The sequence below is a fragment of the Heloderma suspectum genome, chromosome 1 (genome assembly GCF_057233095.1).
Source record: "Heloderma suspectum isolate Gila_16-S chromosome 1, 16-S_ref, whole genome shotgun sequence".
Taxonomy (NCBI): Eukaryota; Metazoa; Chordata; class Lepidosauria; order Squamata; family Helodermatidae; genus Heloderma; species Heloderma suspectum.
The window spans coordinates 144,416,918-144,440,330 of record NC_139458.1 but is presented as its reverse complement, the minus strand read 5'-3'; the positions used below and the strand labels follow the sequence as shown (position 1 = coordinate 144,440,330).

The 23,413-nt window shown below is 41.8% G+C and overlaps 1 protein-coding gene across 1 annotated transcript in view; it reads left to right on the top strand.

Moving 5' to 3' along the window:
* The first annotated feature begins 12,083 nt into the window (after positions 1-12,083).
* The window catches only part of ARPC2 (actin related protein 2/3 complex subunit 2), a 38,074-nt gene continuing 26,744 nt past the window's right edge, over positions 12,084-23,413 (top strand). The window contains exons 1-3 of the mRNA XM_084806179.1: positions 12,084-12,310; positions 21,214-21,248; positions 22,607-22,719. Of these exons, the coding sequence (XP_084662305.1) occupies positions 12,237-12,310; positions 21,214-21,248; positions 22,607-22,719 (222 nt within the window). The 5' untranslated portion in view covers positions 12,084-12,236. The remainder of the gene's footprint in view (positions 12,311-21,213; positions 21,249-22,606; positions 22,720-23,413) is intronic.

The window sequence follows — 23,413 nt, the reverse complement described above, 5'->3', positions numbered from 1 at the left end:
TAACAATAAAACAGATATGGGAAAGAGATATTGATGAGGAGATAGAGGAAGAAGGCTGGAAGTAAATTTTAGATAGATTTCCCTGTCAAGCGATATACACCAAAATAAAAGAAGGTGGATTAAAGGTGGTTCAGAAGTGGTATTTGACACCAGTGAAGCTAGCAAAAATGAATAAGAATCTATCACCTTAGTGTTGGAGAGGATGTGGAATTAATGGTACTCAAATACATATGTGGTGGGAATGTAGGAGGATTAGAAAATTGTGGGACAAGATATTTAAAGAAATAGAATTACTGATCAAGAGATTTGTAAAACACCAGAATTTGCTTTATTGATATGTTTGTAAAAGAATAGAGAGATTAGAGAAAAAATATTAATTGGTTTCTTGTTGACAGCCGTGAGGCAATTAATTGAAAGTAATTGGAAGACAGCCCGGATGCTAACAATATCTATGTGGAGAAGAAAATCTGGGACATAGCAATAAATGAAAAGTTGACACAGAAACCAAGAGTCCACAAAGGAGTAAGGAAAAGAGGCACTTTCAAGAAGGATTGGCAAAAATATATAGACTATATGAAAAAGGAGTCAAATGGAACAACCTTAGTGGAAGCCTGCAGAAATCTGTGGGACTCATGAAAAGAAGAAGACAATAAAGGAATTAAACAGGATGAATTGATATATTATCCTGGAACAGAAATAGAAAATAAAGGGGGAAGAAGAATCCTGAAACTGTTTGAGCTGGGGGGAGGAACTGGGGAGGAATTTTTGAATTAATATTAGTGTGTGTGTGTGTGTGTCATTTCCTTTGGGAAAATAAATAAATAGCATTGCACTGTCAACACATATATACCCCAAAAGTCCAAAAGAGCTACATTGATTCCTCCTGCTGCTCTTCTCATGCTGTTGACCTATGGTATGAAGAAAAGCAATACGTCCAAGTCAGGTATGCAGATTATCACATTCCTGTACCAATGCTCACAGCAAATTAATTAAAACACTCCTTGTGCTATTTTAAAACCTTAGATTAAATGTCATTGGGGGTTTTATTTCGTTGGGGGCAGGTTGCACTGCCCTATTAGTACACTGGAATCTTAATGGATTTGCCAAGTCTGTCTTGCTTATCTTAGTGAAATTGGGTTTTTTTTCTCTTTAAGAGAATTTGGCACAGAATAGGGGGAACGCCACCACACCGCAGTAAATTTATGAAGGGCTGTAAAATTACATCAGGCAATAACATCAACAGCCTACTCCTCAAGCCAGTAGACCTGCCACCTTTCATGGTTCCCATGCTACTAAACATTGACACCTGTGATCCTAAACCTTCCTACCAAGAAGTAAGACCTCTTTAACTCAGTGGGACTTACAGCTGAGTAAACCTGCTTATGATCAGGCTGCAGGCCTTCCAAGGCTGGGAGGGGTGGATAAAATAGATTATGTTGGATATGGACTTGGCCTGCAATTCTAAACACACTTACTTGGGTAAGCCCATTGAAGTCAGTGGGGCTTACTTCTGAGTAGACATGTATAGGGTTGCACTATGAGTTAGTTGGACTGAGGTCCTGCTGAAATCAATGGGACAAATTAGTCATGACTTAAATCCCACTAATCTCAATGGGACCTGAATCGAATCTATTACCCCCTCCCGGAATGGTGCAGCAAGCAAAGCACCTGCCTGCCTCATGCTCATACTGTAGTCATGTCCAGCCTATTCCCAGAATTTTTCAACACATGTCAATTGTGGGGAAAGCTTTATCCATGCTGACTCCCTATTATTTTATATCATAGCAAGCAAGTCATGTGCAATTAGTGGCATGGGCTTAGTCTGGTTTTTGGCACACTACCACCACCATCTATCTGGAACAGAGGTATGCCAAAAGCCTAATATATCATATGATAGTAGATTGCGCACATGGCCGCTCATCGTAGCCCAGCCTTTTCTCGCAGCTGCCATGTGCTGAAATGTTTTCAGCTGTCATGGCTTTTAGCCATGAGAGCTAAACTGAAACTACATGTTCAAAGGAAGCATCACTTTGAACACCAGATGCTAGGGACAAAAACAGGGGATGCATAGAAATGGTCAACTGGATGCCTCCAGAAAGGCTACAGTCAGGGATGAAGGCAATAGCCCTTTCCTGTGGCCTTTGTGGAGGCACCTGGCTGCCTAAAGTTGGAAAGGATAACGGACCAGACGGACCTCTGGTTTGATCCAGCAGGGCTCTTCTTAAGTTAAATCCTATTGATTTCAATGGGACTTACTCCCAAGTAAGTGTGCATAGGATTGCAGCGTTATACACTTAACAATAACCAGCTGGAGACTGGCAACACTATTTTAAATCAATAAATGAAAATCATCATAAAGATAAACATAAATCAGGATGGAAATTATATATATATATATATATATATATATATATACACACACACACACATGCCCACACAAACACACACACCAGTTCACACCAATTAAAACCATAAAATACAACATGATAAAATGTAATATAAAAGTTTTAAAACTTGAAAACTACAATATAAAACAAAAGTCAGCATCCATGTAAAGATGTAAAAAAATACAATAATAGATTTAAAAACAGCAAAAACTGAAGGAGTAAAATGCCTGGGAAAAAGGTCTTCGACTGGCATCAAAAAGACCAGAACATAAGACGCTGGGGCTGTGTTTCCACGATAACGGAAGAAGGCTAGAGTCGCTTACCTTGTATTTTTCTGGGAGGCAGCTTTGGTTGGAGAAAAGCTCCACGAGTGTGTGCATTGCAGCATTCTAAGTTACTTCATATAACATACTTCCCAGTAAGGGGGGGGGGGGTTGCAGTGAACATAATCTGACTGGCAGGGGCTGCTCAAACAATAAGAGAGGATTCCCCACCCCACTTCCAGGCTCTCCCCCACTTCTCTCTAACATAGGTGCAAATTAGTTACTTCCCTTGAGCGTAATGCCTCATAACCAGCCTCCTTTCTAATCCGAAGGGGGTGGGTGAGAAAGGGAAGAGATATAAGAGGGCCAGTGTGGTGTAGTGGCTTGAGTGTTGGACTGGGAGCCAGGAGATCCAGGTTCTGGTCCACACTTGGCCATGGAAGCTCACTGGGTGACTTTGGGCCAGTCACAGACTCTCAGCCCAACCCACCTCACAGGGTTGTTGTTGTGAGGATAAAATGGAGGACGAGGATTATGTATGACACCTTGGGTTCATTAAGGAGGGGAAAAGGCAGGATATAAAGGTAATAAATAAATAAATCCTGGGTCTTCTTCCCACGTGAATTACCACCGCCAATGGTACATTACATTTAGCTGTAATGGTACATTACACTTAGCTTGTGGTACATTACACTTAGCTAAAAAGCAGTAGGTTACACTGAAGTGTGAAGATCATCGTATCTATTTCTTTCACTATAAGCAGGTGGAGGTATTGCTTTACCTCTGCTTTAAGGACCAATGCAGTTAAAAGAGCCAAGGTGAAGGCTGCTAGTAATGGTAGCTAAAATGCTCCCATATGGTTTATCATTCTTTTGTCCACAAGTATTTAGTGGGGATTACCATCTATCTGCATTTGCCCACGGAGAACAATCCGCCCACTCCCAGATTTCCAAATCAGTCAGCTAAATCTATAGTTTTAAAAATACTATGTTCTGGAAGCCAAATGTTTGCATGGTTGAGGTAGAAAAGCCTCAAGATTTTGAAACAATGATGCTGTTGATGCCATTTGACTCCAGCTTTGTAGAACACATTCCAACATAATAATGGCCCGGAAGCAAAGATCCGGTAATGCTAAATTCATTAGGGGTTTGAGCTTGACACTTGAAAATAAAACTTTCAACAAAGAGTTAACATACTACATCAATACTTTTACACCCATTCTCATACACTCTTTTACATCTTGTCAAAATAAGTGGACTGATCTACATTTTTGAAAAGTTAATGGCACAGTCTTATGTATGTTTTCTTGGAAGTGCGTTCTCAGGATTGCAGTACAACTCATTATTTCTCATCAAAACTTTGTACTTCTTGGACTATCAGATGAAATGGGAAAGAAATAGCAAGAAATCACAATAACAGCCCTTCCATTATTGGTTAACAAAGCAAAGTCGTCAAATATTTGATTTTGAAAATAAAACTTCAAAAAAACCCTTTTGAGGCATCAGCATTAGAATGGCAAAAAGAACAATGTCTTTGGCCATGACCCTGGTCAAAGGGTGTTTCCCATATCCCACCCCGTGTTTCCCAGCACCAACCAAGTAGTGTCTACTCAGAAGTAACACCCCTTGTGCTCAGTGAGGCTTGTCCCCTAAACGCACACAAGGGAAGTAACTAATGCGCCCCTCCATGACAGCTGCCCAGCGCACTATCGGCAACACCACCAGACCCCAGATCTGCCCCCTTTTCAGAATTTGAAGGAAGGGGGTGGGGGTGGACAAGGATGACCAAGATCTCTGTAAGTTTTTTTTTTTTAAATTGGCTTTTAAACCTCGTTTAGCAGTGATGAGGGTTTGTTTTCTCGTTTGCCGGGGTGGTGAAGCACAGCAAGATCCGTGGCCTGGTGACGGCAGGGGCATGAGTGATATCTTGAGTCTTCCATTATCTTTCACTGATCCAACTCCTCTTCTTGCCACTTTTACTCTTTTCACAGAGGAAACTGAAGCAGAACACAACGGGGGTAATTTGATAGCTCATTATCTGCGATCTATTTAAAAACGAAACAAAGGGCATTTAGTGCAGGAGATGCCCCGGAGGGTCATGGCATCATGTAAAGAGCCCGCAAACTTCCGTGAAGTTGCAGGATAAAAGCTCAGTGTAAAGGAGCCTTAAAACTGCTTTGGTGCTCAGCTACAAGTTGGTAACTCCGTTCTAGTAAGCTGGGGGAGGGGGGATAAATAAAATAATGACTGTAAACATTACAGTTTTAATGGGTACACATTAAATGTTGGATACTGTAATGTTTGACTTACATATACATCTTTCTTAGCTCCTCCACCCTGCCCCACCCAATCCTCCTCATTGTAAATAATTGTGGTCTTTACCTGTCAAGTTACCATTAAGTCAACTAGGGTGGCAATAAGAAACATGCAGCAGGGAGCCAAGGTTATTTATAACTCCTTGGGCTGATCTACATTGCACCCGCCATCACAATGAATTCGGTGTCCCATCGGGTTAAACGCTCTCGCATTAAAACGTGATTATTCACACTCACCCATTTTCCCCGTTGCAGTGCTTCATCGAATGCATGAGCTCGGTTCACACTTGAGCGCTGTGCTGTTTTCCTGCTGTTTCCCTGCGCGCGCTTGTCTGATCTCAGATGCTAAGCAGGGTCGGCCCCGGTCAGTAGTTGGATGGGCAACCGCCTGGGAATCAGGCTTCCTGCACTGAGCAGGGCGTTGTTCTATCCCTTCAAATGAGACTAAGTTTTACCCCCTCCTATCCCCCGCTCCGAATTTTTTTAAAAAAAGACGTTATCCTTGCAGAATCGGGGCTTTTCTGCAATTTTTTTTTTTTCTAATTCAGGCATGATCTTCGAAGATTCGAAATTGTGAAGCTTAGAAGCGAAAAAAGGCAGTAAGTGTAGATCCAGCCCTTGCAACATGTTTATGTCATGCATAGAGACTTAAATATGCCTTAGAGGTTACACATCATTGGGAGCCTGTAATGTATATTCATTAACACTGCAATCCTATATACACTTACCTCAGAATAAGTTTCAATGAACTCAGTAAGGACTTATTTCTGAGTAGGTATGTACAGAATCGAACTGAACATGTGTGTAGTCTTCAGACTCAGCTGAGACAAGTACCATGGGCAGAGGTAATGTAGAAAGAGCTATGGATGTGGAGGGGACGTTTGGCCCCTGCTGACTTCGCAGGGAGTTATTGACTCAGCCAATAAGATTTACATCCTCTCTCTCCATTCTGCCCCACCCAATCCTCCTCATTGTAAATAACTGTGGTTTTTAACTGTCAGATTGCCAGGAAAAGGTATTTAACTCGACTCATGTAACAATAAGAACGGTAGAACAATCCTGTTCTCATGAGACAAACATAGCTACTGGTGCACATGGAAAAGGGCCTCCATCTGTTTGCTTACTAGGGAGTGTACTTTGGTGGTGGCAGGGTGTGTGCGTGCGTGTGTGCGTGTGCGTGCAACTCCACTCTATACCCTCCTGAGCCAGATTTACTCTTCCCTGTGCACTTGTTTCGAAAAGATGAGAAACAGACCTTTGTAAGATATTTCCCAAATACAGAGTAGTAAAGCATGTTGGTATTATTATTATTAACTATTGACAAAACTGTGTCAGTACTACAACCTGTCAGTGGTTCATTGCTCTGCTGACATTGGTATAACCAGCACCTGGCTAAGCATGCCTGCCTTTCAACAGTTCCGGCCCATTTCTAACAAGTAGATATTAAAATGAATCCTATGTGCTTCTCTTCTGCATATTAATGGGGGAAACCAAATGAGTTAGTCATAGAGCAAGGGCAGGGAACCTTTATCAGCCTGAGTACTGCATTGCCACTGGGCAAGCATGCATGCCAGCAGTTTGTGGGGCTACCTGAAGACTGTCCAGCTTGCCGGGACACTCTCTCTCTCTCTCACACACACACACACACACACACACTTACCTGTTTCATACGCATACACTCACCCCATTCGCACAGACACACACTCCAGTCATCCCATTCACACACCACATGGAAAGGCAGCAAACTGCCCCTCTCCCCAAGTAGGGAAAAATGCTTACCTCCAATCAGCATCCATGTAAGAAGCCCTCACCATGCAAGGAAAAGCTCTTATCTCCAGTCAGCTGCTGATCAGAAACAGAAGCTTTCCCCTTTTACATGGTGACAAAAGTAATAGAGTTTCCCTGCCTAGGGAGAGGTGACAGGGCCTAGGGAAGCGGATAGTAGGCCAGATTGGGGAACGTCTGTGGGCCATATCTGGCCTGTGAATCAGAGGTGTGTCCCCCATCCCTTTCCTATTATCTGAGCTCACATTTGCGAGCTCATAGAGGCAGCCAGCACAGTTCTCTCCGCACTGGCTGTGAGGAGCTCAGGCTCCTAGGTCCGAGGTCAGGGCGCTGTCTCCAGCCTCAGATCGAGGAAACCAAAAAATGCTATGGCCCCCCAGATGCTGTCTAGGGGACACAGGATTGCTCTCCAAATAATGCAATTTGTGAAAAGATCAGCCTTATGTGACATTGTGATGTCCAAAGTGGCTGCCAAAATCACTACACCACCATTAAAACTGTAATATCATTTTGTAATCAGAACAACAATGAAAGGTTTACAACTATAGAAATAGCACCTGATATTACCTCAAAACAACTCTTACGATTTCCGGTTGTTTTTATATCTGCTTATTATATCTGCTTTTATAGTGTCACATTAAATAGTTCTATCGAAGATATGGTAGAGGCATAACAAGGTAGATTAAAAAAATCAATGATTTTTAACAATTGTAATAAAAACCTGATTTTTATATATAAATATATGTTTTATTTTAAAATCATAAAGAAAACACTACATATTTCTCACACAAAAAACAACATAGTTACAATTAAATTTCATCATAAACATGGTCAATCTACGTTTACAGTCTTTTAAAATTAATTTTTGTATCCTAAATTTCAGCAGAACAAAGCAAAACAAAACTGTAAGAAAAAATGTTGACATGATCGAATGGATCAATTTCAGTTAATTAATGTGAAATGTATACACGCACGCACACGCGCACACATATATATATGAAAATACAGCTTTCTAAAAAATGAAAGAGATTATACCTAAACTTCGACAAAGGCAGGCCAAATATCCATATAGGTATCCATTCACGAGTGGTACCTATATACCACCTGATCAAATGTTGAAAGCATTATTAAGTCCTCAACCCATTGCATTAAAGGAGATGAAGATTTATCCTTCCAATGTTGTAATATCAGTCTTTTAGCTGCCAAAAGGGTGTGGAGAATCCACTTGTGCTGACCGTATGTTAACTTCCAGGAAGCAGGTAGATAATTTAAAAGAACATGTACATCAGGAAATATTAAAGATTGTTGCAACATAAAGTTTATCCATTACAAAAATATAAGTTAAAAGAAGCATTAGCTTTGTTACACCTCCAGCAATTAGCTGACTTAGACAAACCCTTACTGAAGCGACGTTGTGGTGTCCAATAGATGTGGAACAAGAGTTTTTGCTGAATAAGACTTAACCCGAGATCCATAGATTCTTCAGATACAAACGCTAAAGTGGTGATCCATTGATTAGGCAAAATGGGACAATTCAATTCCCTATTCCATTCCTGCTTAAGACCCTGTGTACCATATTTATTAACCAACAATAAATATTTATAAACATGGACTGTGGGTAGATATAGCTGATCAGCCTCAATAAGTGTTTCCAAAGCAAAGGAGATTCTGAAGCAGTAAACTCGGAGGGGCCAAACTTAGATTCTAACAAATGTTGCAATCCATTCAGACAAATCATATTTGGCACACAAAGCTGAAAAAGACAAAAACTGACATCCGTGGCCCTGTGGGGAAGAAGAAGGAGCAAGGAGCAGGCAAAGGGCACATCGGGGCCTGCTCCAGTTGGACTCCCCCTCCCCCCGGGCTAACTGACGTCCATGGCCCTGTGGGGAAGAAGAAGGAGCGAGGAGCAGGCAAAGGGAGCATCGGGGCCTGCTCCAGTTGGACTGCCCCTCCTTTGGGAGTTGAGAGAGGGGAACAGGGCTGTCCCACCAGCCCTGCTGACAGTCTACCTAATTCTTTTTTCTCCCCTCCCCATTGCCTTTTCCTTGTGTGTCGTGTCTTTTTTAGATTGTAAGCCTGCGGGCAGGGAGGGTCTTCTTTGTTCATTGACTGTAAGCTGCTCCGGGAGCCTTTTTTGGCTGAGGAGTAGGATAAAAATACAAACAATCAATCAATCAATCTCATAATCAGCACCACTAATTGATCAAAGGTAAAAAGCAACTTATTCCTCCAAGTCTGCCACAGAAATATTTTCTTGCCTATTTTTAAATCTGGATTTCCCCATGAGAAAATGGATCAAAATGAAGTTGACGTGACATTGTATGCCACATGCCTCTAACAGCCATAACTGTAAAAGGAACCCTATCCATTTTAATATGCTGAGACCCTTATGCCATCCATCTGGAGAGAGGGTGCAAACAGGAAGACTCCAAAACTGACCAAGGTGGAAAATCTAATCTGAGTGGAAAAGACAAAAATGTACTACAGTTCAACAGATAGGCCCAATGATACAAAGCGACATCTAGAAAACTGAACCCACCTTCTTCAACTGGAAGCTGCATTCTTAAGGGTATTTGTAGCGGAGAGGACACCCCTGCCCCCAATTATGAAACAAAGCAGAGATTTTGAAAATATTTGCCAGGTATAAATAAAGGAATCTCACATGTAATATAAACAATCCAAGGTATAATATTCATCTTAAGTGTATTTACCTTGCACCACAAACTCAACTTTAAAGATGCCCATCTATCAATGTCCTGTGTGATCTCATTAATCAACTTATTCAAATTTAGTTTCATCATTTGAGATATGTGTCTGGGGTTAAGTATTCCCAAATAAGTAATAAGGTCAGGGCACCATTGAAATGTACAATTAGCTAATACTCTAGGAAATATAGTTATCTCCAATCAGCATCAGTTCAGACTTTGACCAGTTAACTGAACAGCCAGACAAATCACCTAAAGTATGAATCAATTGATCCTCTCCTCTGTGCTATAGCTGCCCTGCATTTTTGCCTAGACAGGCAATTTTGCCCGTCTAGGCACAGCCTCAGGGACAGAAGGGGCCTGGAGACCGGAGAGGAAGCTACATAAGGCAGCTTCTGTGGTATTCCCCCCCACCCCACCCCTTTTCCCCATCTCTGTGCCCTGTTTCTGAGCGTGGAGATGTAGCTGGCCTGGACAGAACCTCTCTGGCTACAAGGGGGCAGGGAACGTGGTTTCTGGGATCCAAGATCAGAACCCTGGCTCTGACCTCGGTTCCCAGAAACTGAACAATCCTATGGTCCTCTAGACAGTGTCTAGTGGCCATAGGATTTCTCCCTCCGAGTCTCATAAAAATGAAGTTACCTACCAATCAAATATGGGCATTCATTTCAGCTTTTCATCACATGAAAATGACTCTGTCCAGCCTACCTACCAGCTCTTGCTGGGCTTTCAGTTTGTCTGGCTAAAATGACGTGTAAAGACACAGGCTGGACCGGCTGTTGTTCTCTGCTGATGTGGTGGTGGAGTCAGGCCAAGCAAGGCAGAGGAGTTAGTTAAGATAAGACAAGATAGCACAGTGGATAAAAAATTATGCTTTAAAAAATCCAAAAAAGTAGAATTTTAAATGTTTAAATAGGATTTTTTTCTGTGCAGTAGCTATCAAACCTTGCTTTGACCTATCAGGCATGGGTATTTCATTTTTGTTTGAGACTTTATTTTTTGTAAGGGCAAGGTTGGGCCAGGCCAGTGTGAAGCAGAAAGGAGCAAAACTTGAAAGAAAAACAGAAGACAAAACTGTCCAGTGTATTCCTGTATTCCCATGCTAAGGCTGCAATCCTATATCCATTTCCCTGTGAGTAAGCCCCATTGAACTCTATGGAACTTATTTCTGAGTAGACATGTATAGGATTGTGCATGTGAAGGGGGGGTACCCTAACTCCAGGCAATGTAGGCATATATTAATTAGGCTGTTAATTATTGGTAATCAGTAGCCATTTCCAAAGGTGTGGAATTCTGAGTTTTCCACCACAGATGATAATGTCTGAACATTTTAATCATAATAAAATCAAGACTATGTGTCTCAACTTCATGAAACCTTGCAGTCTCCCTATTAAAAGCTGCAAGATGACATTTTTTAAAAGTTCAGCTAAAAAATGGCTGAGATACAGCAGTTTAAGTGTTTTCCCTTAAAGTGTAGATTTACTTGTTTGTGCCCATTTTCCCCACACACAGTATACCTCCCATTTTTCTTTTCATTGCTATAGATTCCTATCATCCGTTCAACAAAATGAACAGCTATTTGTCTTCTGTAAAATGGTCATGGAATCTTAGCATTTTGCCTCTCCTATATCTTCCATAGAACTATTGAACATGCCTATATAAAAACAGGAATAGAGATTTGCTCTCTAAGGTAAGATCAGGTGCTATTTCTGTAGTTGTAAGCCTTTCATGACGGTTAAAAGCTAAACATTTAAATTTGGCTTAAAAAGAAAAAAAAATATTTTGGGGGGTATCATCCCTAGTGTGAGAGCTCACCTTGGAATTTTATAGAAGGGGGTTGAGTGGGAGACACATTCTAGTAAACACCAGCAAGGCTTTTAGGTTTTCGTTGGGTCTGTGCTTCTCCTCTCTAGCTCTGTAGTGCTCATGAAGGATTATTTTAACACAGACATCAAGTGTAGAACATAAATTTATTTATTTGTATAGTGCAATACGACAGTCCCCTGCCCCGTGGAGCTTACAAAGGAAACAGGAACGTTGTCACAGGTGCACACGTTCAGGCTTAGTAGCTGGGTTGCGTCAAAGCCTTCACATTAAAAGTAGACTTATTTTCCGTATAATTTACACCCCACACACCTTCGGTGAAAACAATCTTGGGATGGCACAGGGTGTTTCCAACCCCCACAAGCGTAGAAAAATCTAGTGCAGAGAATTCAAACGATAAATGGCTCAAGCATATATGAATCACCCCGCCCGCCCCTCCAAAGTAGCGCCGCCTGGGCACGCGCCCAGGCCGCGGCAGAGCGTCAGAAGAAGGAGCCGCACGCGCTCGTACGCCAGGCATATGCTCGGCAGAGGGGAATCATCCCGCGGCACGTGCGACTCCACAGGGTCGACAGCCAATAGGAGCCCACCCTTCAAGCTACAGGCCTACTACTAGCCAACATGCGCGCGCAGCCCAGCCCGGAAAAGAGCAGCCAGACCGAAACGAAGCGGGTCTATATCACAAGCTTTCTGCGGTTGGAAGGCGAAGCGCGCATGCGCTCAAGGCGTTCCGTCCGTCCGTCCCTTCCCCAGCCCGGAAGTGACGCACAGTGCCGGCTCGGCGAAGGTGGGTGGGGACCCTGTACCGGAAGCGGCTGGGGTCGGGCGGGTCCCCGGTGCGGCGCGCTTCTCGGCTAGGTGTTTTTTTCCCCTCCCCTGCCCCCCTCCTGCTCCTCCTCCTTCCCCGCCCGGCTTCCGTACCCCTCCTCACCTCGTCCCGCCCGCAGCCGTCGCCATGATCCTGCTGGAGGTCAACAACCGCATCATTGAGGAGACGCTCTCGCTCAAGTTCGAGGGCGCGGCCGCCGGGTGAGGGGCAGTGGGAGTGGTAACGGGAATGGCGGGTGGGGGCAGACAGAACGGGGTCCTTGGCCTAAACGCCCCCAGGGGCTGCCTCCCCACTGACGGAGGAGGAAGTGGGCAAGGTTCCCCAGCGACGGGGGGGGCGGCTTTGGGCCTACTTGTCCCCCCCTCCAACGCTCCCACAGTCCGTCTTCCTCTTTTTTAATTGTTTGCCTGCGTGATTACTTGTACCAGGTTGGAGGGACACCCTAACTAGGCGTGGGTGGAGGGCTTCAGCTTCCTCTTAGCCTCAGCTGAATGGCCGTGACCCGCACTCCGCGGGCCCCCTCCGTCCACCCAGAAAGATCTCGCTGCTTAAAAGTGACTCCTCAGCCGCCCGCCCCCCGCAGAGGTAGCCGTGTTGCCCGTAAGAAAATGTCCAAAATCCCTATTCGTGTAATACCTCTATTAAGCCCATCAAAAGAACACAAGAACTGTACAAGGTTTTGAGATCTCCAGATCTCTTCATCAGGCAAGATGTTACAAAATGCAGGTTTGGAGATGGGCGGGGGCACTGCAGAGGGGGAAAAATGCTGATTTGATGGCATGCTGAACTATCACCCTAATTTGAGAGTGTTTGTGCCTGTTCTCCCCCAAACTGTCGAAACGTTAGACAGTAGGGTGCGATTCTTGTTCCTAAAGACAATACTTGCCACTTAGGGGGTGGATATAGTTGGTGGTAGACCTTTAAGTGTATACTTGCACCAGCATAACTGCAGGCTCACTGCATAGAAGTCACCATGTTGATGTCACCACACTTGCCACTTCCCCAGGCTCTCCTCTTATCCTTCCTGTAGCTACTCACCAGGAAGTATCCCTTTCCTTGGCTGCTAACTTGCACACCCTTGTTTTAAATCAGGGTGTGCTCCTGAGCTTATATGTACCGTACATGTCTCAGATATACGTGAAATTGTTCCAAAACTGTTGGGAAGTATTCTTAGTGGTTTCTGAGAGGAGAGTGAGGCAAGGCATTTAGGATAAAAGTAAGGATGTTGTGGGGTTTCTTTTGGGAAAAATTTTTCAAAATGTGCTGCAGAGCCACATGGCTACTTTGAATTTTTCTACAGTGTGTGTTTGAGTGCAGTGTTGGTAAACCCTAAACTTGCCATCCCTGTTGTTCACTCTTGCTTAGGAATAAAAGTGCCTTGGTGGATCACGTTAAGGTCTGCTTACTTCAGCATTCTTGGCAAAAAAATCCTAGGAAATAGCAGGTGCCAAGCGGTCTTTTAGGGGTATGTGTCACTTACAAATGTAGCTGATTTGGCCAGATTCAACCTCTTCACTTTACCAATCATTGTTGCATAGGCCTTGTTTGCACATTGTAACACAATGTGCCATGATAATATTGTGTGATGACATCTGGAAAGCAGTAGGTATCACTAGCTAGTTCTGTGCTTGCAGGTAGCATGCTTGCCGATGCTGAATGTTTGTCAGTCCCACGTAGAACAATCTCCTGTGGTGTGTTTCTTATCATAGGTTGCTTCACATTTGTAGGCATGCACACTTTTAGCATTGGTGCTATTTTAGGTAAATGCTTGTATATATGAATTACCATGCAAATTTCAGTGCTTGTATCCCAACACTTTGGGGAGGATGTGCTATCTTAGGGCCCTTTCATGCATTATACAGAAGTAAGCCCAGATTTGCCACAAGATTGCTGCAAGTCCCTGCTGGGTGTACAATTACAGTTCCCTGCTAAGAGCACCTGTGTTTAACTTTTTATTCTGCCCTTATTCCAAGTAGTTCAAGGCAGCTCATCTATTTACCCTTTCATTAAGTCTATCCATTGCCCCATACAAAGTGGCATACACATTTGCAAACATGTTTGCTGCATTCACACCTTAACATGTACACCAAAATTTAATGTGTTAAGTGGCCCTTGTGCTAATCTCGTATTGAATTTTTTTTGCATTAAGTAACATAATAAAATGGCCTCTCTAGAACTGTAGTATGATTAGTACCTTAGGTATATCAACAGAGAGGAAGTTGTAGCTTCTGCATTTTTTAAGCTCATGGCGTCCATGTCCAGACAAGCTCAGAGTTGAGACAAGAGTCTGAAATGAGTGATCAACTATTTGTTTCAAGCTGAGTCATCTGTTATAATATATAAAATGGATGGGTAGGAAGAGCTTTGCTCTCTGAATTTATTAATACTCATCAGCCAATTGTCCTGCATTCTAGAGTGCTGCTCCTTTGAAAACAGATCACTGATGTGTGTTTTTTTTAAAAATGAGGGTATATTGTATTGACTTCAAGGATATTTCTTTCCTTGAAATATTAAGACATTTCTTACAGTTGCAGAATGACAAATATTAATGTAAAAGAAATGGGTGATTGTGTTGTATTAATAGTAGATGGGCTTAAACCCATTGGAAGTAGTGGGGTCTCATGGTTATGATACTGGACTTGCATTTGGAAGCTCTTTGGTCCTTTCTCAACTCTGTCATTCATTGTTGTTTGAAGTGGGTCATACACCGTTGCTGCTTCCCTTTATATTTGATGAAGCAGCAAAAACATCTTTCTCTTTTAGAGAATATCAGATAAAGCATGGTAGTAACATCAGATGGATATGTGAGTGCTATGATACAAGAGATTGCATGCAGAGTCCTTTTTTTAAAAAAAAAAGTTGAAATCACTGTGATCAGCTATTTGGTGGGAAAAGAGGAGTAGGGAGGTCATCAACTCCGCCCCTAGCAGCTTATGATGGAATAATATTTTTTAAAAGTCTACACACGCTGTTGCAGCAGACTAGGGAATCATGCACATAACATTCATTTACACTCAATTCCCTTTTAGCTAGGGATAACCTCACTGAAATTTGCTTCTCCCTGCATATAGATTGAGATATGTGTACTTGATTTGAACCTATTTCCGCACTTACTTTGAATTGGAATGTTAGTCTATGTAACATTTTATAGAACAAAGGCCAAGATATTTCTCAGAATAGTTTGGCTTTGGCATCACCTTTTCGATCTAGTTTCTTTTGACTGCATATTAGAGAAAACACTACTTGGTTTTGGCCATGGGTGTTCTGGAACATCAAGTGACATGTTCATTAAAAAGAAAAAGAAAAAAGACCTTTCGAACAGCCCAGAATGCTATGTATTCCCAGCTATCAGTGTTGGTGGGTGTATTGATCTGCGAACATTATGCCCACACAGCTTATGCTGTGCTAAGTCACACCCCACAGCTTGCTTTAACTGTTCTGGGTTTGGTTTCTACTGCTTATATAAAATAAGTTTGTTACCCTTTCTCAGATTATGAAGGAAGAGGCATATAGAATGAAATTTAACTTGGTATGAATTTGTGGCTTTCAGTGTTTTATGGTAATTTGTAAAGCTGTCTCAGACAGCTTTCAGATATTCAGCATCAAATATTCAGCCTGGTACAATCAGTTTTACTTCTGGTCCAAATTGTAGATGACTTTGCTATAACCAGCTTCGGACAAAAATATGCATGTCTGAAAGCATCATGCAGGAAAAGGTTCAGTGAATTTTCCAAGCCCATCAGACAGCAACTGATCAGAAGTCATTACATATTGGCTATCGACAGACATAATTGGTTAGACCGCAAAGTCTCTCAAAAGTGGCCAGATGCAGATTTCTCAGACTAGCTACTTATTAGTAGCTTATATGTTCCCCTGTCTCTTCATGGAGTCCCACAATGCAGCACAGCTTCTGCAATTGCTCTCAGTTACCATATCATTTTTTTCTGGTGGCAATTTTAATCTGTGTTGAAATATTGAACATGTACAGCAGCCCTTGGTATCCACTTCAAATCAGGTGTTTGATGTTAAAATTGTGTATCCTAACTTCATACTGCAACTACAGGATCTCCTGTTGTTGCATGGTTCACTTTAATACACTGCTTCTATCAAGTCTCAGACATCAAAATCGCTGTATTAAGAATAAATAGGGATACTAGAACCAGTATACAGAGGCAAACTGGCTGAAGTAGTGGCACAGTAGCAGAAGAGATGGATTACAAATAGATTATTTAAGAGAATTTTTATCCTGCCTTTCCACTGAAAAATACAATGCTCAGGACAGCTGGACTAGTGCCACATGACGATGACTTACTGTTTCATGCTTTCTCTGTATGACACAGATCTGCATAAGCTTTATCAGGACTAGCATGTTTGTCATTCTGAATGCAATCATGCCTAATTGAAAGGAGATCCCACTGCTTTCAAGTAGTCATGTGTGGGATCGCAGTATGTAAGCCTGCCAGTTCCTTTTATCTCCGAGCCAGTGTCCTCTGTGTTTTCAGCACAATGTGAGGGATTTTTAAAATAGGTATTGCTAAAGTTTGTGGCAGTGAATGACTACGGGACAGTTGTCTTTAATGTAATTTCCTGTTCTGATGTTGTATTTTTGGCATAGCTCTACCACCAGATTCCACCATAATCTATATTTATTAGTACATCCTGTCTTGCAATTCCCCAAAGCAGTGTAGACTCTGTAGAATATGAACTGATCCCCTGTGCAGTGCAAGCTGTAAGCTTTTAAATGGCTCTTTTTGTTTGTTCTACAGGAATGGGAGATTAGATTGGCCTGGAATCCTCAATTTCCTTTATTATTCAGGCCAGACATTAACTGTGAACTGACTGAGCTCCTAATTAGGCTGCCTTTCCCCCTGTATGCCCTCCTGTGTGTGCATTGGCCCCCATTTATGTCTATGTAGCAGATGAGAAGCAAGTTCTGCACAATATACATAATTATCTCTTTTCTCATTGTACTAATTTACTGTTAGTCTGAGGCATTTGGCTTGTGTCTGAGTGAAAACTGAGGAAATGCTGTCAGATGGGGATTTGATGTTGGTTTTAAGCATGTGCTGGCTTAGATCCATGCTAGCTATCAGTCTCTCTTATCAGTGGCTTTGGGGAGCAAAGTCTGATTGGAAGTTAAGAAAGTACAGTGACTTCATTTAAAAATGATATACAGCTGTCATTGGTTGGAGGGAGACAATGGGCTGCAGGGAGAAATGAGGCTGGCCAAAACCCATTCTCATCTCTAGCATTAGTGTAGATGTCCTTGGAATCAGATTCAGAGAGGATTTGAATGGCCTGGACTCAATGCCCATTAATGTTAATGGGGAAAACAGACAGCTGCCTTTGGCTGGAACTGCTGCCGTTTTTAGTTTCCAAGTTCAGATGAGCTTGTCAAAAACAGGTCTGTCTGGCATTTAGAGTCAGTAACAGGAAGGGAGCTGACTGCTGGGTGGTATTTTTGGTTTGTGAGCCTTTTTTGTTTGCCCCTTGGGGCAGAATGCAGTGAAAAGAAAAGCTTCCTGTGTCCTCATGTTTCAGGTGGCTTGCACTGTAGGAAGTTCATAAAGAAAGAGGATAAAAAGAAACCCTTATTAATCAGTGTAGAAGAAAGCAAAGCTTTATTTGCATATTTGAGCATATGTGCAGCCCTGTTAGGTAGTTTGATTGAGAAGGGAGCCATCAGGAGTAGCAAATGGACCTAGCATATAATCAGTGAAGTAAAGTTGATCTTATACCAAAATTAAACAGTTGTGTATGTGTGGTGCTGATGATACTTGCTGATGAACAGCATCATATGATTGTCTAAAGTTATAAGTCCCTTGCCTTAGGGATGTGAGGCGCTATTTATATAAGTGGTCCAGAATTCTCTGTTGTACAGTTTGTATAACAGCCACCATGATGTGTAAGCCAATTCATGGCTTTTCAGCCTAGGTCATCAGGTCTTTGGCAGTTGTGTATGCATTTATGGATCATTTTGAAACCTCAGGCATACTCAATTGTCCATTAGGAGCATCAAGATCGCTACACTTTGTCCATTAAGTTTTCTTCTAGCCTTCTATATTGTGCAGTGTGGATAGCAAGAACTAAGCAGTTTTAGCCTATTCCTTTCCAAATACATTGAGGAAGTTCAAGTCTATACCCAGTGGCCTTAGGGGAGAAAAGCAGCCAAAAATACATGGGGCAGTAAATAATAAACTGTCCTAGGATTACCAGCTTGGTGATAAATTTTGCCCCTTTGAATGGAAAAATGAGAATGATTATAATTTCCTTCCTTGATCTGCTAACAGCTGATAAATACAGAAGATGAGTTGAGATGTCTGTGTAGAAAAGAATTCATAGTTTGCTGCCCTAAGAAATAATTCATTTATTGGCTTTATGAAGCTCTCAAATGGACAACAGCTCATTAAAGATGCAACCAAATATCCAAGATTTTGAATATACAAGGAGATACTCAAAACTGTGTCTATTCTACAATTGCACCACACAAGCGTTGAACTGGTTTTTAGGCACAGAATCTGGTCTTCCGGATTTAGCCATTATTGCTGCATAGATGAGTTTCAAAATGAAATCTCATATGCTATATAGCTCATCCTGCTCCTAGCAAAAGTGGGCTCTTTCATAGGAAAGAAGTATACGCAGATGTGATCAGCAATTGAAACTCTTTCAGGTAGAGGCTGTGCATGTGCAAACTGAATATTGCAGGCATGCACTAGAGAATGCAATGTGCATATGTCATAGGACCCCTCTGTATGTTGTATACTTCAAGATGCATAGGCTGGCAGAAAATCCCATACAGAGGAAGTGCCAAAATGGCTTTGACTAGCATTTCAAAGTCTGGCAAAATAAATGGAAAACATCATAAAGAACCTCACTGAAAATGAGGCATGTTGTAGGAAGAATGTTTGAGAAGGACCTGACATGTTAGTTAAAAATTCTGTGAGTCTGTTTAGCCAATTTGTACTGGACACCAGTTTGGTTTTGACACATCAACTGCTACTCTGCGTAGTGGAGCAAAGAGGTGCCCTAGCTAACAGTCAGTAGCTGTTGGCCATCAGACTGAATCTGACCCTCCAGCTGGCAGTCTCCCTTCTCCCCTTTCTTCTACAGTAAACTATTTGAAAAGCCTTGGCAAAATCAGAAGGACATACAAGGAAGAAAATTCATTTTCTTGTGAATATGTTTCCTCCTATATTCATTACCTGAGAAATTGCCTGAGACAAGGGGAGAGATGTAGACCGAAGGAAATGTAAACAAGAGAGTTCTCTTCCTTGCCCCTCTGTCTTCATCCCTTGTAACTGGAAGCAGCTTGGAAACAGGAGCCAGATGATTGTGTGAGTGAGAGAGGGAGAATCTTCACCTCCTTTTATGAACTCCTCTTCTGTCCCACCTCTTGCAGATCAAATAGTTAGTATGTATGAAGTACATTTTGGGGATGAGGGAGGAGGAATGGTGGTTGGCTTGCTTACAGCTTGCCAGCTGAAAAGTTTAAAAGTGTATTGTCAGTGAGTGCTGATGTCATTCAATCAAGAAGATTTCAATGGATCTTCCATTGTTTGGGAGAGGGCCTTTGTACTTTCCACAACTCCTCCCCTTATCTCCGTTCTTATCAACCTAATTTCCCATTAGTTGTCCTGTTTGCCTCTTTTCTGTTCTTCCCTAAATGCCTTAAGACTATATTATGTATAGGTACACTAATTTGCCTTCTGTTTTCCCAGTTATCACAAAATCTGACTTTTCCTGGTTTCAGAAAAGTTCTAGAGTGCTTGGAGGCGACCAGTTTTGCTGCCTTAATTGTCTGCATTGGTGCATTTTATGTTCATATAACCTTTGTGTTAGAACTGACTATGAGCACTCAAAAAAGAAAGGTTGCTTTTTTTCTGATAGAATTAATAAAGTGTGTGGGTGGGGAGCTTGCCTCTCCCTCACATGGAGCAGAAGGCAGCAAGTAAAATGCCTTTAATATCCCAATCCCAGACTGCCAGTCAGAATTAGCTGTGTGGTGATGGACTTGTGATTACATATGGAATTCATTTTCTGGTCTGTGTTGATAACCAGTGAACAGATACTAATTTGAAAGCATGTGGGAATTGCTCCCTACACAGGATAGGTTAAAATGGGGGCTAATTCCTGAAGCAGTAAGACTATAGTCTCTCAAGCTCCAGCTGGTAGGCAGAGATGAAAAAGAGTGGTCTGCAGGCAACTGGAAATAATTTCAGATGTAAGAAGTGATATTCTGTTTAGTTTTCTTTTGTGCCTTTGATCTTTCAGTCTTACTGTGTAGAGCTTTTTAGAGTATCTTAAACTACTCCAAAGCACTGAGACTTGACGTTGTTCTATCACTGGCATGAATTAAGAGATTTTCAAAACTGAATCACTGGCATGAATTAAGAGATTTTCAAAACTGAAGACAGGTGCAAGAAGAAATGCCTTTGGTATTGACAGTTTACTCATTTAGTGTCATACACAGACATAGTTTAAGACATTTAGCAGCTATTTTTCACTTAATAAAACCCAGCAAGAACAAGGAATCTTGTTTAAAATTCTGTGTCCCGTTTACCTGTGCATGCCACAATACTGAAACAAAGGATGTAGTTCAGAAACTACATTTGCTTTTTGCTGCATGGAGATATTCTTTCCAGTTCGTGGTTCTGAACAAGCAGTAGGCAGAGCTTTACTCAGTTTGAACAAAAAGTAACTTCAGCAGTCCCTCCACTGTGGGGGGCAGGCACGAAGAAAGAGTCAAAGTATGGAAGAGGTTTCCTCCACCTCAAGGTTGGTCATACTTTGCATAAACGAAAATCCAGCTATTTTGCTTGGAACTTATTCCAACCCGAACCCAGCCAGAGACGTGATAAACTATATTTACATGCTGATGACCAATTACTCAGGAATGTGAGGCAGTGATGAGAGGAATACTTACCTGCATCAGTGATGCCAGTGGTTCTGCCAGTGCCTCTGTGGATGTGCTAGAAAGCATATAGATCAAAAACTGCCATTTGGCCTTTTGTGACTAAGTGTACCCTAGCTCATGTAAACCTTTGCAAGGGCTTCATCTTATTGTAACTTTTGGTGTTTTTGGTTTTGTTTTGTTTTTTTCCAGAAACAAGCCAGATGCTGTAGAAGTAACATTTGCAGGTAAGTTCCACTGTTCTAAACTGTTTGGGATAAAGAACTGGGAGTAAAATAAACTACAAATCCTTGCATTTTGTGTGGGTTGTCCTCATCAGTGAACACTGTGTCCTTTCTGTTGACCTTGACTGTGCAGTCATATTAATTGCATAAACGAAGCCCTTTTTCTGGGATTTTAATATTTAATGTTGAGATGTCCAGTGCCATCTTTCTGGAGATGATATATTAGTGATGGCACCCAGTTAGATGCTTTCACAGCCTTCTCATTCTAGTTCGTTCTGCTAAGGAGCATGCTTTTAAGGATAAGGTCTGTAAGCCATTAATATAACCCTGTTCATATTTCACAATTTGTCAGGTAATCAAGCGAAAAGAGTGTCTGAGGTCTGTAGGCCTTGGTTTCTGATTCCTATTCAGTCTTGGCCTCACTTGGTGGCCTTGGTAAGAAGGTCATTATCACTCAGCTTATTGCAGTGCTAAGGCAAGGATCACTCATGACTGTTTTACCTACCTGAGTGTGGATGCTAATTTTGGCATCACATGTGTGCTTAAGTCTTAGCACTGAATGTTATACATTGCTGCCTCAGTGAAGTGACTCACAGAAACATGCCATTGTGAAAATTTGCTGTTAACTTGGCTAAGAACCTGATAGTACTTCCTATGGTTTTGACATTTTATCCTTCACACATATTCTAGAGCTCCTCTACTGCAGCTTGGTTCTAATAGAAATCTGTAGGCCCAGGTGTCATCTGACAATAGAGAGATGGGGAAGAAATTTGTTTGGTTCTCATTTTAATGTGAACCTATCTAATTTGCACTTCCTGAACCAATTCATGAACCAAAACTGCTAAGCCAGTCTCTGATCAAAAAAGTGTACATAAATTCATATATTGGGGAGCAATGCACACCCAGTGCATGTTAGTGAAAATAATACCTAAAAATGCACTATGCTAGGGTAAATTGCTTGCAAAACTACATGTATTTGGCAAAATTGTGTACAAAAATACATATATTAGAAGAAATCCACACAAAAATGCATACAAATTGTCATGCGGGCTTCTTAAAAAATTGCAAACTGATGCAGAAACAGGACAAAACAAAGTTGAGATTGGAAAAATAAGAAATGGAGAGAAACCAAAGTTTTCAGACTCATTCATCCCTGTCATGATACAATTGTAACTTGATTGCTTCTGTCTTGTCACATAGCTGCATGTAATAGTCTTGTTTACTGTTAGTTTACAGGCTCTGTAGTAGTATCTCAAAAGCCAAAGAACCTTTATATAGTGTGTACTCTATTATAGAAACTTTTTAAAAGCTAGATTGAAAATATGCCAGTGCTCCTCATCTCTCAAATGCTTCCTTCATAGACTTCGATGGAGTCCTTTACCATATTTCCAATCCTAATGCTGATAAAACAAAGGTTATGGTCAGTATTGCTTTGAAATTCTACAAAGAGCTCCAGGAACATGGTGCCGATGAGGTAAGAATGGATATATTCTCTAGTCTTTAACTGGTTATTCTAATGAGGACCTCTCTATCTGCCCTGATTATATCTCTTCATGACTATATCTTATAAACTAGTCATCAGTCTACCTTGTCTGCTAAACTACATCCTGTTCATTACCTTGTTTTAGTCTCAAGGAAGGACTCTCATGAACTTCGTTGCTTCCTCCCCATGCTTGTAATAATAATTTCAAGGAGAGCCAAATGCTTTAACAATGTAAACTGATGCATCCAGACTAGCAGGGTGATAGACTGGGCTAAGCCAGGTAGTCAGCTGCATAGAACATGATTTGGGGCATAATTCAGCACTTGATCTTCTTTAACTGAAGTTAATAAAAGTGGGGATTGCTAGCTGACGTGCTACACACCATCTCCGAGCACAGAAGTTACAGGCACAATTCAAGAAGCTGGCTTTGACCTACATAGCCCTAAATTGCTTTTACCCAGGAACTCTGGAAACACTTAATTACCTATAATTCTTCTCTTCCTGATGTGTTGAGAGCTTAAATTCTCTCACTTCCTCCTATTGTGAAAACAATGGATACATGGGGCAGCACATGCTTTGCAATTGCATGCAGTTGAGGAACTCTCTCCAAACTGGGAGGCATAGGCCCATTTCGCACGTAACTCTAAGCCACCTTGCAGGATAAGCCATTGTGGGTTGGTTGTTC